Genomic DNA, 18,613 nt, shown 5'->3' on the forward strand with positions numbered 1-18,613 from the left:
TAGATGTTATATAGTAGTGGAGCCAGCACACTACCTTGGGGTAAGCCATTACATTGTTGTCACCAGCGACTTTGCTTGCTGTTCAAGACAACAAAGAAGCACCAATCTTTCAGGAGGGCTCCAATGAGGTCTGTAAGCGCCAGGCCTTTTGTCAACTCCAAGATCTTTTTCAGGATATATGCGGCAGACAGATCAACAAAGATGGCTCCTGTTATCAGTCCTTTCTGAAACCCATCCTTAATGTGCTGACTGAGATTCAGAAGTTAACTTGTTGTAGATTTGCCAGGTCGGGAATCCGGATAGTTGAGGGATGATGGCTGGTTCAGCAACAGGGGCAAGCCTGTTAAGGATCAGGCAGTTAAACAGCTTATATGCTGGAATAGCAGCCAACTGGTGTAAAATACAGATTTTGATTCTGAGAAATTATATGTAGGAATACTCATGTGGGAACATTCAGATTTGCAGTACATACCAGCATGGCTGAAATAAGTCTTTACAGCCATATGGAAGGTTCCACATTCTACAAATTAATATTTTTAGGTGTGCAGTAGCTTAGAATGCTAATATGCATGTAATTCATGGAAACCTCTGACCAGCCAACAGGTATAATGCAGATTAGGCAGTTTGTAATCGAAAGTCCAAGCAAAGGTCTGGTAGCCAGGCAAACAGAAAAAAAGGTAATCCAAAGAGTAGTTGTGGTGACAGGCAGAGGGTTGAAAACTATAATGCAGTCCAAACAGGCGGATAAACAGAATCAAAGGCACAAACTGATAAAGCAAAGGGTGTCCAAACATGACCGGTCAAATCAGAACGGAAGGATAATCCACAAAACAGAAGTCGAGAACAAAACAGGTTGAAAGTGTGACAGGAAAAACCGCTGGAGAGTATGGCCAATCTGACGAAATAGAAGGGTTTAAATACACAGATAATGAAGGGGAAATAACAGTCAGGTGTGCGTAACAAACAGGAAGTGAAAACAGGTGAAACAAATGAATGGGAAAACACACAGAGGGAAATAACAGGTGAAAATTGCTAAACTTTGAAGGAAAGACCAACCTCCGTCCTATGAGTTAATGTTTTTTCTTCATGAATAATTCATTTCTTCCTTATTCCCATCGTATATACAGTCATCAGCAATTATTACTGAATCAGAATACTTTTTGAAGTGCCAAGCGAGCTCTCTTCTTTCGAGTTGAATAAATTGTTAATTTCCTTTAGAACGGAGATTTTTTTGTGCTTATTCAGTTTGAAAAATTCAGTTTGTTCTCTTCTCTGTTCAACCTGTCATCATTGAACCACATATTTAATTTACATCCTTTTACCCACTTTCAATGTCTCCCTTATTTTTCATTGAGTTACTTAAATTGTGTTTTCATTTTAATATATAGGTAAAACCCCATGCTAAACCAACGACGGAATTTAGCGAGGGCCGAAGGTATCAGCATGCTTGTCCTTCTGGTGTTGCTGAAAGAATATTAATAGGGTTAAATATTAGTGGCCCCTATGCGGAGAGTCTAGATCAGCCAATAAATAAACTACGATACGAAGACAGTAGTACCACTCTGCCTTCCGCTCTTTACTGGTCCGGGCTGACCAAGAATCTCCACAATAGGGCCAATACATTCACCTTCGTTATATCTGACTCGATTTAGAATAATAATTTAGATTAGTTATCTACCTTTGGTCTTCTGCTGGTTCCGCCGCATGTCACATCGCGTGTTATGTGCACGTCTCACGAACTGACTAGATATCTGCAGTCATTACAGAGGTCGCAGGAATAGCTACTCTTGGGTATATCTGCTTACAGCCTAGGGACCCAAGCAGACCAACATAGCTACGGCTGTTCTCGACATGAATGAACTACCACGCGGAGGCGAGGGATTTACCTACGGGTGCTATACGCCGTGATACATTAAGCGTAAATATTCATCCTCCCTACACCAGTTCGAGGGGGTAACCAAGCATTCCTGGTGTAACATTGAGTGTCAGTAAGCAAAACCACACAGATCAAGTTTTAACAATTTATTTTACCAGGCAGGTTACATACATAATTACACTCTAGTTCCAAATCAAAAAAGCATTACAACGGAAACCAAATTACAGAGTCTTAAAAGTCATACCTGGTAATAAAAGCTACATACGGGAATCTGGCTACCCTGTACATAGAAGTGACGTGCACGGTGTGCACGGGAGTCTGATTGCATCCTCCCTGATTGGTTGGTTTGGTCTCCTTAAATCCAAAATCAGGCTTTTGATGTTGACTCTAAAAATGGGTCCGCAATGAACCAATGAACCATCGGGCATTTTATAACCATTTGGAATTTGGAGCCAGGCCCCCCCAGGAAATGAGATCTTATCAGGGGAGTTGAGGCACATGGCTTTCACTGGGGCAGAGCTCCACACAGTTTCTCCTTGGTTCCTGGTTGGTTATGATGTCCAAGGTTTGCTGTTGCAGAAATGAAACCATTGCACCAGTTGCACTGAAACAATCAGAATAATACCAAACATGAATATTATCTAAACTGACTTTGTCATGAAACATCCGATGCTTTATGCATACTTTCAGGGAAACTGAGGAATGAGGGAGATGTGAGAGGGAGGGAGTAAGGAAGGGGGGGTCAAAGAGAATAATGGGCCCAACAGGCCGTGCTTTCTGAAACCTTCCCGTGCCGTAAAGGATGCCGCACCCTGATAGGAAGGGGATTTACGGGGGTTCAGGAAGACAGCTGTTTTCGGCATGAGTTTTTCCCCCACAGGCTCCTGCCTGTATGGGTGCGGAGAGGATGGGGGCTAATGGTGTATGCTCCTGGGGCTCTTGAGGCCACATATTACCACCGTACCAGAGGATGACAATGCCAGATTTTAATCATTTCCGCCTTACATATAGAAGTAGAATCTTTTTCCATAAAATAATATTATGTAGCCTTGTTCCTGCTGCTGCTATTACATGAATACATCGGGATAATTCCAAAGCATATTATATGTGAGTTACAATGAGAATGGAAACAATATAAACGGTTTAATACTCAAGTTAACCAAAAGTGAACAATATACACAGGGGACATGTTGATAACAGTCAAGTATGCTAATAGGCCAAATAACATTCTATCAAATAATCTTGAGAATACTTGAAGGTTTTTCTGTCTGTGTTGTGTCTTTTCCTCCTAGGATGAGAAGAACCAGGTCCTGATATCAAATGTTTGGCTACAGTTGGTAAGTGAAAGTGTGGTCTTGTTTTTAAAATCATCTGCAAGTATGATAAACCTGGTGCTTTTACATCGGAAGTCATATTATATTCAGAACACCATGGCTCACAACAAATAGCTACACGTATAAATAGAAAGTGTTGGCAATATACAGAATAAACATATGCAAATTAGTTTTTTCTGCTTATATTTTAATTTACCTTCTGATATTTGGAGTCATTTGAATGTGGATATTTATTCCTCAGATGTCAAATAAGCTGATCAGATGAGACATTTGAAATAATTTTAAGTTATCCCATCCTGCCTCATGGTAAAAAGCTTTGAAGTCCTGACCTAAAAGGCACTATATGAGTATAAAGCATTATTATTCCTATTATTACTTGCATTTTGGTCATTTTATGTGGGTACACAAATGGGTAGATGTGTTGCATTATAATGAACCTGGCTTTCATCTTCTCTGTTTCCTGTTCCAGTACTGGACTGATGTGTACCTCAGTTGGAATCCTGACAATTACCCAGGGGTACAGACTCTACGCTTTCCTTCCAATCAGGTGTGGGTGCCAGATATACTCCTGTACAACAGGTAGGCTTTGCCAACAGGTTTGCCCTCATCTCCCCTGCAAGTTAACTGAATCCCTCTCTCTGTATGTCAAGCATCTCAAAAGATTGTTCAAGAAAATGAAATGACCAAAAATGCCCTGATGATCTGTTTCAAGAGAGACAGGGAGCCTGTAAACATGGTGTTGCGTGTGGAGCTTGTTTTGAGCTCTGCCTTGGTTCCTCATGAAGGATAATTCAGAACAGTGGGCAGTTAAGGAAATATAAAATGCATATCACATTCTGTTCTAGCAAAACCATTCAGACCTCAAATAAAATAAATAAATAATAATGTCACCATTCATTTCCTCAATTCAAACACAGCCCATTTAAATTCAGGTACTTTTAGACAAAAATGTGAAATTCACTCGAGATAATGAGCTTATTGTATTCATGCCTGTCCCCCTTCCAAGGCAGCTGTCTCATTTGGGCACGTACAGCCTCATACAGTACCTGAAAAGTGCATATTTTGGACTGTGATTGTTTTTGTTTTCTGATCACTCTCCATGCATCTTCCTTTCATCAGTCTGTGTCTCTGCTTTGTACAACCAGGAAATCTGGGCACATTGGCAAAGCCTTTCATAATCATAACATCATTTATTTATTTTTTTGGTACCCATGAGTATTTTATTTAGTTATTTTATTTTACCTTTATTTTACCAGGAAATAGTGTGTGAAACACAATACCAATAATTAGCCTAACTTAGCCTATTACACAAAACCAAATGCAAGCATTTTTTATTTCAGTTTAGTCCTTGAGTTTTTCTTTTACTTTTCTCTCACAAGAATTATACACTACCTGGAATAAAAACTGCCCTGAGAATGAGGTGACGATACCATTAAACAAATGAGGGTTTAAGAACCTGTTGACATTCTTGGCCTTGGCTGTGTAATAAATGATAATCATTTTGCTTTACCAGACACATATACACTCAGTGAGCACTTTAGTAGATATTTATTAGACTTATTTTGTAGAATTCGACTGCTGTAGCCAATCCATGTAGAGTTATGATGTGTTGTGGGTTCAGAGATACCCTTCTGCATACCACTGTTGTAATTTGTGGTTATTTTCATTACTGTCACCTTCCTGCCAGCTTTGATCAGACTGGCCATTCTCCTCTGATGCCTCTCATTAAGAAGGCGTTTCTGTCTGCAGAACTGCTGCTCACTGGATTATTATTATTTATTTATTTTGCACCATTCTTTGCAAACTATACAGACTAGTGTGTGTGAAAATCCCAGGAGATCAGCAGTTTCTGAGATACTCAAACCACCCTGTCTGCCACCAACAATCATTCCACGGTCAAAGTCACTTAGATCACATTTTTTCCCCATTCTGATAGTTGATGTGAAAATTAACTGAAGCTCCTGACCTGTATCTACATGACTGTATGCATTTTACTGCTGCCACACAATTGACTGATTAGATAATCGCATGAATAAGTAGGTGTAATAAAGTTAAAACGCTATTGGCATTTCATAAGCATACATCCTCACTCTCGACCCTATCAGTTGACTTTACCCATTCATTGTAAATATTTTAAATGGAATGAAAACACAGAGTGTTCACTTAGATCAGGATATCCACTCCTCGAGGGCTGCAATGTCTACAGGTATTTGCAGTTTCCTTTCAAACAGCTGCCAATTAAGGCATTGAGAGCAAGGTGTGTGGGCTCTATAGCCATTCGATTTTTGAAATAATCACCCACCCTAAGACACACCAAAAAACAGGACTGGACTTAGACACCGCTTAGATTATAGATCTTCTAATGTGGTAGCCTGGCAAGAGTGTTAAAGGGACTCAATGATTGATGGGCCCAGCTCAGTTCAAATGGGAGCATTTAATGCAGTTCATTTCTAACTTGCTTTTAGATCTTGTTGAATTTTTTATATATTGATTTTGTAGCCTTTGGAGAAAGATTACACATTCCATTTAAGTCAATTAATTTGAACTAGAAAAAAAACATGCATTAATTTGTTAGTCAACATGACAAGGAAACATTCTAATTGAATCCAGGCTTAGTGTATTTGATTGGATTGTGCCTATAGGCTATTATTTGTGGTTTAGCTTGGTGAGAGTGGCCTTGGCCTGATTTGGAAGATATAGATTTATGAGTATTAGTGAATTACTGAGGTAAGCCTGCATAAAACCTTTAGTATTAGACTTTCTTTTCTTTCCTTGGCCAGCTGCCCTTGTACAGTTTTTTTTACAGTACTTACTGTAGTGCCACAGAAGTTTGCCAGGTAGTTTACCTCCAAGATTAATAGATTTGGGCCTGCACCCAAAACATATTGGGTCAATTGCAGCCAGCTTTGCTGGAGTTTAAACCCCCTAGATCACAGAACTGCATTAGAACTGGAATAGCTAAGCCGTGTTTCACGGTTATGTATGGATAGCTGATGGCTCCAGCTAAGCATGCTGGAATTGACCCACTTCGTTTGAATACACAGTTATATATTGATGAGCGAAAAACAGGGAGAAAATGAAGAAGCCTACACATGTTTTGGTATAAGCGGCCTTCAGCATGTCCTCTGTGTGGGCATGTGGATGTGGAAATAATATAGGCTGTGCAGATACTTTTTCATTTCATTCTGTCAATTAGTTATGTAATTAATGTCAAAGAGCAGATCTATTGACATCAATGAGTCATAAAATATCACATAACTCATAAATTACATTAAATATTCTATTGAATGCATAATGCAATGATTGTAAAAAAGTAACTAGAATCAATGGATGTTCCATGAGCTCTGCTGAACTGACAGGAGAGTTCACACATCGGAACATAGCTACACTTGCAGACAAATGCAGTTGCTGACAAATGAGGTGGATATAATACAGCCTTTCTATGAAAGAGATAATAAATTAAATGATATTTTAAAATAATAATAATAATAAATTAATACATAAGTTCTGAAATAAAATGGAATATTTAGCAAAAATCTGTAGGAAAATCCAATGCCTCAATGGTCAAAGAATTCCTTCAAAATAGTCCCATAGGGCTTTCTTAGTGCTTCTCCTTATTATTCAACAATCCTTTGTTTGTTGAGCCCTTTGTTTCTGAAGATTGTGGTGTACTAGATTGTTGGCCATGGTTTCTAAAAATAGTAGTAATGTATTGCGTCATATCAACCTGCAGTTCCTAACATGCACTTTGACTATGAGGAACAAGAGTGTGAGAACAGTTGGGCTTGGTTGCATTGCTAGCAAAATCTACTAAGTGTGTTATCTTGTACCTCCAAGTGCAGTCTTGAGAGGTCTTGGCAGGATGAGTGTAAAATATGGTACATTCCTTTTAACTTTCAGATGGAGCTAGAGTGATAAAATAAATACTATATAAAGTTGTATCCACTGTGATGAGAGTATTGTGATAGATAGATAGATAGATAGATAGATAGATAGATAGATAGATAGATAGATTTATATAGTGCTTTTATAGACACTCAAAGCACTTACAGTAATGAGGGGGAAAAACGCCTCAACCACCACCAATGTGTAGCACCCACCTGGATGATGCAAGGCTGCCATTTTGCGCCAGTACGCTCACAACACACCAGCTGAGGTGAAGAGAGAGAGAGCAATGTTTTTGCCAATTGAATCAGGGGATGAATAGGCGGCAGGTTGAAAGAGCCAGGGTTGGGTCATGTGATCTTTAATGACCACAGTGAGTTAGGACCTCAGTTTAACGTCTCATCCGAAAGATGGCGTCTCCTACAGCACAATGTCCCCATCACTGCACTGGGGCATTGGGGATATTTTGACCAGAGAGAAGATCGCCCCCTACTGGCCCACCAACATCACTTCCAGCAGCAACTTAGTTTTCCCAGAAGATCTCCCATCCAAGTATTAACCAAGCCCACACTTAGCTTCAGCCATTTGGCAGGAGCTGGGTGCATGATGGTATGGCTGCAAACATCAGACATCATGTTCATTGCTGATTCTTCATTGCTGGTCCCCCAATATGTCCTATATTTTGAGCAGTCCCACAGCATCCATAAACAACAAACTGAAAATACTTTTATGGTTGGTACTTTCTAAGATAAATGATTTCTTTGTGAAATTCCAACTGCAGCTGGTCGATATATGACAGCTGTATTTGTATTTCCCAAAAAAAGACATTGTGATTTCAGTGTTCTCTTAGCAGCTAAGGCCAGGGACACAAGACCAGAGAGAAGGCAACAAGTACAGTAGAACAGTTTATCTTCAGGTGTGCATGAGCTGCATTTATCATCGTCGAAGGGGCAACAGTGTCTGTTTCTTTAATCAGTGTTAGTCCATTATTGACCCACATATAAATCAAGACAAAATGGCCATCAGGCAACCTTAAGTTGGTGTAGTGGTTAGCTCTGTTGCCTCATGGGAAGGAGGTTAAGGGTTCAAATCCTGGCCGGGCAGATCCTCTCTATGTGGAGTTTGGATGCCGGCCTGTGTTTGCGTGGGTTTACTTTGGGTACGCTTGTTTCCTCCCACACTCAAAGACATGCATGTCAGGTTAGGTGTGCTCCTGTCCTTGCCCTTGACCAAAGCACTGGCCTCAGAACTGCAGTTGCTCCCTGAACGCTGCACTGAGGCTGCCCACTACTTCTAAGTAACTAGGATGAGTCAAATACAGAGGACAAATTGCCCCACGGGGTTTAATAAGGTATATCTAAGCCTTAAGGTTGTTATAATAGGGCTGCCTGCTGCTTTTAACATTCCATGGGCTTCATTGCGATCCTAGTCTGCTCTTCCCTCTGGAGACCTTTTTGTTTCCGCTCCATGCGGCACATAACCTTCTCCAACCTCCTGTACCCTCCCCATCCCCCTGTGATAGCAGTACAGTTACAGGGGGCCTGTGGAACTGCCAGTCAGCCGTTCACAAAGCCGATTATCTCTTACCGTGCCTCTGTGCTTTCCCTCCGCTGAAACTTGCCCTGACCGAAATTTGGATGAACCTCAGTGCCACTGCAAAGATTATCTGAGTTGTGGTATTTTCTTTGGTTGAAATAGAAGCTGTTGTTTGTTGGGTTAACATTAAGCATATTGATTAAGAATGGGCCTTTTGTGGCTGATGTCTTTGTGACCTGACAGTTTTGTATTCCTGAGACTGAGGTTCTCTACTTCCACAGTCTGCTGATTGTAATGTCATCTAATTGATAACCCTTGATATAGTCTAGATAGCCATATTTGGCTTCCCAGAGACAGACAATACCGTACATTATTGGCAAGATGCTTTCCGGTAAATCTCACCTGGTTTACTCAAGATTCAAATGGGCACTGCAGGTACACTGATTGCTGGATCTTTGGGCTGAAGACCCCCTGAAGGTGCTTTTTTCTCTGACTTAGAACGAATGCCCATGGGGCGGCAGCATGTGAACAGTACGTTAGGCATGCTGAGAATCCGGCAGATTATACATTTGTATGACTTTTATAGTAGACATAAGGGGCACAATATGAAGAATAAATTGTATCTCTGTAGCATGGTGTTACCTCCGGAAAAGTAGCCTTGCTTTGAAAAAAATGTATGTCCGGACTGTTTGTTGAATGTCTTTTCAATCCCGTGAACATATATCAAAAAAGCAGCCTCATTCTGTCTGGGGATAAGTGGTTATTCTGTAAACTCGAGTATGATCTATATGACTGTTGTTTGGAGCGAGTCCGCACTTTGCACTCCGCAGCTGCGTTCCGTTTAAATACCTTAAACCACAAGTGGCTGTACTGTAAACCCGGGCATGATCGATATGTCTGTGGGTTTCAGAGAGTTCCTGCTTTCCGCACCGCAGCCATTCTCTGTCGTACATATAAGGACATTACAGTACCTGACCGTGAGGGTGAAGAATAGCTCCCCTGTGCATACGGGCTTAATAAATCGCAGAACTTTACAGAAGACGAGAAAGAATAATAACTTTTTCACCACCTGTGCCTTATCCTGTGAAGTAGTCACTGTTCCTCAAGTCCACCAGGAACTGGTGCTAACATCTGGCTTTTATCTTGCGTTAAGTATCATCTATTTTGTGCTCAACCTGTCTTGACCGGTGAAAAGTGCACACACACGCACACAACATCTTTTTTATTTTTCTGTTTTTATTTATCTGCCTTTTTGTCCCTTATGAACTATGGTTCTTCATATTTCGGGAGAAACTTCAGATCCGTTGACTAGTTTGAACAATATAAACAGTTCCAGTGTCTGAATTTGTATTTGTATTGACTAGGTCAAGATATTTTGATATAAAATGTTTTTAAAAGATGTTTTTGTGAATCCATTAAAGAAGAGGTTGGTATACTACAGCATTAGTAGGGCATGAAGCTTGATGTCACGGAAGAAGGCAGCATTTTAAAACACTTGAATCATTAGCCTTCTCTTCAATAAAAAAGCACTGTGTGCAGTTATTTAAAAAATCACAGCCATCTGTTAAAAATTAGCCTCATTAATATCAACCATTTATATTCCTCATTTATGCAATGTGGCATAAATTAAGAGCAACATACAATAAAACATATCACTGTTTATGCTAATGCAACTTCTTGGAGAAAAACAACTGTTTAAGGAGTAAGTATTCCTGAAGAATATTAGCAGATTCAAATGTCAAATCACATATCTCATAAAAGTTGCTGGAGGCTGATAGTGAAGCCAATGTCATTTGCAATGAACCTGACTGACAGCTTGAGTCATGTTCAAACAAAATCTCATCTCCCTTCTTCTGCCAGAAGCACCCCCATAAACAAATATTTACTGCAGAATCAGACTGCAGCCCAAAAATAGAGAGAAAACCTAACATCTGGCTCAGTCATTTTAGATCCACTGACAGCTGGGGCATTTTCAGGCCTTTTTATCATATGGGAATGTCACCCAAGTGCAGTTTGGATCTGAGGCAGCTGAGACAGAGAGTAAACAATGTGCTCTGAATTGTGTATTTCGTGGCTCGTGTGAAATCAAAGCATCAACAACTGTCATGCCTCAGCCATTGAAATGACTTTAGCACTAAAATCATTCAATAAATCCACATCACAGCGCTATGGATGTAACATGATGCGATTATGCAAATGTTTTTCCAAGACTCATTCTTCTACTGGCATATTTTGGGGTTACAGGAGACCAGGAAGTGTCTGTTTCTAGACAAAGGGATGAGTTTTCCTTAGTTTTGGCTCCAGTTGAGATGACTTTTAGAGTCGTTAGGTTTTTAAAATCAATGTCAAAAATAACTCATAAGCTACTATATTTAGTGAACAGACATGGATAACTTTTTTTTTTCTTTTTTTTTCTGACCTGGAGAAAACCAATCATGAATAGTGATTGAAATGGTTACCGTCACACCAAATGCCACAGTGGCACTTTTTAATTTAGCTTCAGAATCACTGTTAATTAGCATGTGAAGGCCTGATGATCTCTTCCTTTTTATTTGGAAGTTATTGTTCTAAACCAACAGTAATAACTCTCAATTCACAGCAATTACTCTGAACCCCGAGTCATTAGTTAGAACCAACTGTCCCTAGTTTGCACCTGCAGTCATTGGTCGACATCCATGTCTGTTAGCCTGAACAGTCATTAGTCTAAATTCAATCATAGGTATAATGCAATCCATTGTCATTAGTCTGACCTCAGTCATTAGCATGACCTCACAATGGTTTATTTCTCTTTAAACTTCCAGTGCAGATGAAAGGTTTGATGCCACATTTCACACCAATGTCCTGGTCAACGCATCGGGGTATTGCCAGTATATACCACCAGGTGAGGTGATCTGACAGGGTTAACCAGTTTTCAATTTTAAACTTAATGGGCTGGAAAACAAGCTTTACATTGTGTTTGAAGGACACTCTCCTGAATGCTATGATTTGGAGACTTTTTCAATTAATAGGTCTCCAAGAAAGTATCATCCTAGTCACATTTTAACAACATATTTACTAATTTGTGGATAGTGATTATAGTGCATGTTTAAATGAGGTTAAATGTAAACAGGTCAGGAAAAGTTATTTGTTAAATAATTTAACCCCACCCCTATGGCTACTGCAGGGATCCTGAAGAGTACCTGCTACATCGATGTGCGCTGGTTCCCCTTTGACGTTCAGAAGTGCAACCTTAAATTTGGCTCCTGGACCTACAATGGCTGGATGCTGGACCTGCAGATGCTGTCAGTTGACACTTCCACCTACATCCCCAATGGGGAGTGGGACCTTGTGGGTAAGGCCCGCCAACCCTTCTCAGCCGGTCTCTCTGCCCCCACTCCCCTCTGATGGAAAAATACTGTGTTTTTAGAGACCATCTCTGTAGGGATATTATTGACATTTAATTAGATGTGTTATGTATGAAGATTAATGCATTCATTACTTTCATTTGCGCATTCTGTGAAATACACCGTTAGTTTCACAGTTGGGTGCAAACGCACACGCACGCTTGCACACACACTTTTGAGTCCATACTCATATCCCACCTTTTTATGTTTTTCAGTCTGCCGTGCACTGCTTCATTTATTCCAAAGTTTCAAAACTCAGTCTTAGTCTTTCTATGATTCAATACTGTTAGCATCTTCACTTGGGAAAAGTAATCATGGGAAAATAGGACGAAGAACTTTTGTATTTTTTTTTGTTTTTTTGTTGGTATTTTGTATTTTACAGGTGAACCTGATTAGGTGAACGGTGAATCATTAAAAGAAAATGATCAATAGAAAGGAGTTACCGCTATAACCACCATGTCCAACTTGAAAAAAATGATTTAGCTTATTTTAATTCAATGCCAATCTATCACAAGACTAAATTATGGCAGATTTCTATGAAGTGTACTGCTATCCACTGTTTTGGACACTGAAAATCATTAGCTGAAGATGATATTTTGCTAACACTGGAAATTATTTATAATATATCTTACAGGTTTTATTGAAAAAAAATGTTTTCAATATGAAGCAATACATGCAATATTAAACCCTTTAAATAAACAGCTTGGTCCCCCTTCAATAGACAGATAACTGGGGAGACACCAACACCAATGTCCGTTGTATACAGAAATGCTAAACTTCTTCCCTGTGTACTTATTTTGCCTGGACATGTATCTGGTTTCTCAGTGACATATATGGAAAATAATGCAGTTCTCAGAGGGTCATCTGAGGTGTCTTTTAAATGAGAGAAACTCTCTGTACCTGGTCACCCATCCCCCTTCCATCCCGCTCTCCTCTGGGCGATCAATGGTGGGGGCAGGCATCGATCGCATGTCATCGCTAACAGAGAGGTCAGCCCGCAGCGGGCAGCTCTTCCCTGATACGGAATCGAGCTTACGTCACGCCTGTAACAAGGAGAGTGTTACCGTCTTAATAAGGCGTCAAGGGACTGAGCTGAACAAATTACTCTCTGGACAGATTTAAAGCACTTTGCCTCTTTATCTCTCTGGCTGACTTTGACTCACGTTCCATTCTCTCTTGTTCTCTGGGCCGTTAGGTGGTGGGCCCCACTATCTCCCATTTGAGGCAGATTGGCGGCCATTTTGTAATTGCGTTATTGTTGCCAGTGACCTGCGTTCTACAGCTTTTGCTGGAGTTGAGCGGGGGCCAGGTGCAGATGGCAGACTTAGTGCTGATCTCACACGTCTGCGCTAATGACCAGGCCTGAGACTGGCGTGGGTACTGTAGCATTGGATGCCGGGGGCGGAACAGGAGGCGTCCAACGAGACAAATGGTGCCTCAAACCCATTACTGCACAGGTCAAATGAATTAACACTTCAGAATGGCATGGTAAGACTGTGCAATTTACTCTTTTTATACAAAGTTCTAACAAATATTTGAAAACAAAAAATATATATATATTTGGTTTGATTCCCCTTCATGATTAAATGAATAATAAATGAAAGGAGTTCACGATTGCCATTCATGAAAAATAGATAAATAAATATAGTGAGGCAAATATATTGATGCCATATATGTTGATGCGATGCCAGTCTTCAGGTAGATAAGTTATTGTTTTTCAATGGATTAAATGCTGAAAGTAGAATCTTCTCAACTCAAATGTACAAACAAACGTTCTCCTCGACAGTCATTTAGTTCACCCAGCAGGGATTGAGGATCAGCAAGTTAGCCATACGAAAGCATGTCGTCCCTCTCTCATACGCCGTCATCTAAAATCTTGATATCTGGTACCAGTTACTACACTTGCGTGAACCCCACAGACACACAAAGTGACCACGGACAACCCTAAAGAAGCCCTCTGCGTTTGGCCCGCAGGAGTGCCTTCGAAGAGGAACGAGCTGTACTACGAGTGCTGTAAGGAGCCATACCCAGACGTGACGTTCACGGTGACCATGCGCAGGCGCACGCTCTACTACGGCCTGAACCTGCTCATCCCCTGCGTGCTCATCTCCGGCCTGGCCCTGCTCGTCTTCCTGCTGCCCGCAGACTCTGGGGAGAAGATCTCACTGGGTGAGGCTCGTGCGGGGCATTGAACACAATTCAAGTTTATTTGTATAGCCCTGGCCCAAAGACACTTTACAGAGTAACAGAAAGGAAGAAAACAAGGGAAAGCCCCCAAATAGCATATGAGGTAGATGCTGGGGAGAAACAGTGGTCTTTTGTTTGCTGAAGCGAGGCAAACCTGAGCATTCTGTTAGGTGTGACCAACTGAGTTTTACAATTTATTATTATTAGTAGTAGTAGTAGTAGTAGTAGTAGTAGTAGTAGGTGTGAATTCATGTAATTTGGGACACTTCTTTGTAAATGCAGCTTCTCAGTCAGTCTAAATTAACCGAATTCTCCCAAGTAGTAGAAGTAGTAATAGTAGTAGTAGTAGCATTAAGATATATTATGATGATAACATAACATTATAATATTTGAATATCATTTTATGTATTTATTTATTTATTTCCAACACCCTTCCCTTGAAGGTATTGGAGATGGGAGTGACCATCTATAAATTAAAATGTACAAATGGTGATATCTAAGACCTTTCACAGCCTGACATTTTTCACTGATAATGTGTATGTTCTCCTCCTTGTCACTCCATTTTGCCCATCTTTTCTGATTCTGTCATGCATTTGGCGAGGTATTCTCATCTTCCAAGAGTAGGTTAAAAGTGAAGTAGACTTCCCCAAGGATATGTCCATCCTTACACCTTTAATCCCCAAAACCATTTGTTCCACCAAGGGAGCAAGGTATACATTACCCTTCTGCTCCTCCCAACTGTTAATCAATGGAGACAAGGTACTTACATTCTGCAAGTTAACCTAATGACCCGATTCTGCTGGGGTGCTGACATCCCGCTGGTGTAGTTATTGAGCGGGACTCACACTGTGTACTCAGGCAGATGAACACCTGCAAGATCAATGAGGGCATTAAGAGGTATTGATGTATGTGTATATGAATATGAAATATATCTTCATGTCCTCCCTCAGGAATAACTGTCTTGCTGTCCCTCACCGTGTTCATGCTGCTCGTAGCCGAGATCATGCCGGCCACCTCGGACTCTGTCCCTCTCATTGGTGAGTTTACCATTTCCTGTCTGTCCTGGTTACAGTCAGAATTATCAGAGACCAGGCCTTGGGGCTTATGACTTCAGGTGTCACTAAATTAAATATTATTATAATGGCTTCCTTGACTGTTGTGGACACAACTCTGGTCCTCATGTTGACAAATGCCATAAAAAGACTCCAAAGACAATCAAAAGCATAGAATCAAGACTAGATACTGAAAGATATCTTATACCTGGACTAAGGAAGCGATTGAATACACCTGACTAACTAACTAACTAATACAGCTGAGAAGCCAACAGATAAATTACTTTTGAACCCCTAAAATGTTCTTTTGGCTCTGTACTCCTGGATTCAAAATTAAACTATGAATATGAAGGTAGCGTACAGACTATCAGATTTAATTTGAGGCAATTCACATCCATATTTGGCAATCCGTGTAGGAATTACATCCTTTTTCATACATAGTCCCCCCATTTAAGTGGTTTCTAAAGATTGTTCACACTGATGTCACACTGATCTCACACTGCATGTGACAAAAATGACATTTGTGTCATATTAGGATATAGGATAAGGATGATATTGGTCCCCACTAAAATGTAGTCCTCCCAGCCACTGGGAGGAGTTTCCTGCACCTTGCAACAGCAGGTGTACAAGACCAATAAAATGTCCCCTTCAGCATGGATGTGTTGCCCAGGCCATGGTTGAGCTATGCTGAGATATCATACCTGAAACCTGATTCAATCTGTGTGGAGCTTCTCAGCATGGTCTCAGAGAATGGGGAGTAGATAAAACAGGAATTTGAATTCCTAATGTAGATTATCTCAACATATATATTATTATTTGGAATGATGTTCATCTGTGCAGAACTGCTAACTCTGAAATGTATTTATTTGGTCTCATTTGTCAAGTATTTAAGATGCATATGTCATAAATAATGTGTGCATAAAACAAACTTGTGATTTATGAAACACATTTTTAAAATGCTACTGTAGGAGATATTTCCACAGTTATTGTTCTAGTATACAGTAGCACTCAGAAATAACTATTTTGTCCTTTCAGCTCAGTACTTTGCCAGCACCATGATGATCGTGGGACTGTCCGTGGTGGTCACCGTTCTTGTTCTCCAGTTCCACCATCACGACCCTCAGGGTAGCAAGATGCCCAAGTGGGTAAGTCTCTGGGGTCGCACAGCGGCAATGCGGACGTGGGTGCATGGACCTATAACCAGAGGGTGCTTAAAATGAATCGAAATGAGATGCAGTGAGACCGTGATGTCGTAGCCTCCAGAAATGTTCTTAAACTGAACTGCCTTCATAAAAACCCAGCTGTGTTGAAGGGTGACAGCTTCATTTTAATTGCAGATATGGGCCTACATCGTTACAGCCCTCTGCCTCCAACACTCACTGACTGCAGACTGCAGAACACGTTACAGCACTCCACAGGCTATACATTCTATGGTTGCTGCTTTGTACCAAGACAAACGGAACCAACGAGAAATTCTGAAAGGATTCAGTAGTGTAGCTGATAATGAAAATGAGACACCTTTCAAACAACATAAATATCACACAGCAATATATCTAATTGCTACTTGATAAATCAAAAAAAAATAATAATAATAATAATATAGTGAGTTATTTTTAGTCAATTTTAATCATTTTCCCTCAATTGTGTTTTTAGGCCCAGCGCATATCTGAAACTAGTCTGATCAATTTCAGTGCTGGTAATCACAGTCCTGAGAAGTGTGTGCTGTCAAACCCCGTGCTATTATCCTGCCCTCTCTCCGGCAGGTGCGCGTGGTCCTGCTGAACTGGTGCGCCTGGTTCCTGCGCATGAAGCAACCGGGCGACAACCGCAAGCTGATAGGCTACAAGTACTGCCACGCGCACTCCAGCGGCAGCAGCGTGGAGATGAGCGCGGGGGGGCCGGGCCAGCCGGCGGCCAGCGCCAACGGCAACATGAACATGTACTTCAGCTACCACAGCATGGAGAACGCCTGCTGCCCCCTGAGCGCAGACTCAGGCGTGATCTGCGGGCGCGCGGGCGGAGGGGGGGTCTCCCCCGGAGAAGAGCGGGAGAGGCAGAGGGCTCTCCTGGCCGAGCAGGCCCCGGAGATCGGCCGCATCCTGGAGGAGGTGCAGTACATAGCCCAGCGCTTCCGAGACCAGGACCACGGCGAGGCCGTGTGCAGCGAGTGGAAGTTCGCGGCGGCAGTGGTGGACCGCCTCTGCCTGGTGGCCTTCTCGCTCTTCTCCATCATCTGCACCTTCACCATCCTCATGTCAGCGCCCAACTTTATCGAGGCCGTCTCCAAGGACTTCACCTAAGCCCTCCGTCCCTGTGTCGAAGAGAGGCTAGGACTGAAGTACGAAGGAAAAGCAAGACACTGGTTTTGTTTTCTTGCTGTTTGAGGGAGACAAATATACCTGTGCGCATAGTCTTATATATATATATACTACAACCAGACCTCGGGCAAGTACATCATTGTTTTGAATTCAAATACTTTTCTACACTTTACTGAGTGTGTACGGTGTATTAGAACTTATGAAATACTCTCAAGAAGTGTGAAAGCCGCATTCTGCTCCTCTTGGTTGGATCAATTGCACCAGGCAAGATCAATCAAGCACAAAAGTATTTGCATCCAAAATAATTACGTATTTGACCCGGATCTTACTACAACGGAACAAAATATACAAACAAAATATCAAATTGTAAATATACTGCATCATCTGTGACAGGCTTTCTTGTTTTGTGTTTTGGCAATGTTGTGTGATGATATTTAAACAAATGACCATTCCACAAAGCTAGTTTCCTATAACCTGGGCCCTGTCTCTTCAGCCCAATTACTGTTTGGAATTTTGATTATTATTATTATTATTATTATTATTATGTTAGGAGATTTTTCACTGTGAACCCAAAATTCTGTTTTAGAGGAAGCTCTAAATACTGTATTATGACTAACTACCGTTGATACCTAATGTAGCAGTCTTATTAAACCTCATGTGAATTAAAATGAGCTTTTTTCATGGATCTTCTCATTAGCTGTCTCTTCTTTGTGCAGTTTAATGGTTACAAACATGTACTCTGACTCTGTAAATATCGAGTTTCACAGCTGAACCAATCACCAGTCCAAACTGCTTGCCTGATTCAGTTTGCAAAAAGTGGTGACAGTCACATGCCAGTAGGCTCTTGATCGACACTTCCTGGATCAACCTAATTTGCCTCACACAGTCCTACTGAGGAAGGCTGTGTTCGCTCAAGGTCAAGGGACACAACAACAAAAAAAGATATGTTATCAGTTAGATTTGTAAATGTATACAAAATTTTACCACTGCGGTGTGACTTCAGACACTGTGCTCCGGCAATAGAGAAAAACAGTTATGCCGA

The 18,613-nt window shown here is 41.0% G+C and overlaps 1 protein-coding gene across 1 annotated transcript in view; it reads left to right on the top strand.

Moving 5' to 3' along the window:
- The window catches only part of LOC133135011 (neuronal acetylcholine receptor subunit alpha-7-like), a 44,905-nt gene extending 26,701 nt beyond the window's left edge, over positions 1–18,204 (top strand). The window contains exons 3-10 of the mRNA XM_061251738.1: positions 3,169–3,213; positions 3,680–3,789; positions 11,433–11,512; positions 11,795–11,962; positions 13,989–14,183; positions 15,152–15,238; positions 16,289–16,398; positions 17,017–18,204. Of these exons, the coding sequence (XP_061107722.1) occupies positions 3,169–3,213; positions 3,680–3,789; positions 11,433–11,512; positions 11,795–11,962; positions 13,989–14,183; positions 15,152–15,238; positions 16,289–16,398; positions 17,017–17,553 (1,332 nt within the window). The 3' untranslated portion in view covers positions 17,554–18,204. The remainder of the gene's footprint in view (positions 1–3,168; positions 3,214–3,679; positions 3,790–11,432; positions 11,513–11,794; positions 11,963–13,988; positions 14,184–15,151; positions 15,239–16,288; positions 16,399–17,016) is intronic.
- The last annotated feature ends 409 nt before the right edge of the window (positions 18,205–18,613 follow it).

The sequence above is a fragment of the Conger conger genome, chromosome 8, assembly GCF_963514075.1.
Source record: "Conger conger chromosome 8, fConCon1.1, whole genome shotgun sequence".
Taxonomy (NCBI): domain Eukaryota; kingdom Metazoa; phylum Chordata; class Actinopteri; order Anguilliformes; family Congridae; genus Conger; species Conger conger.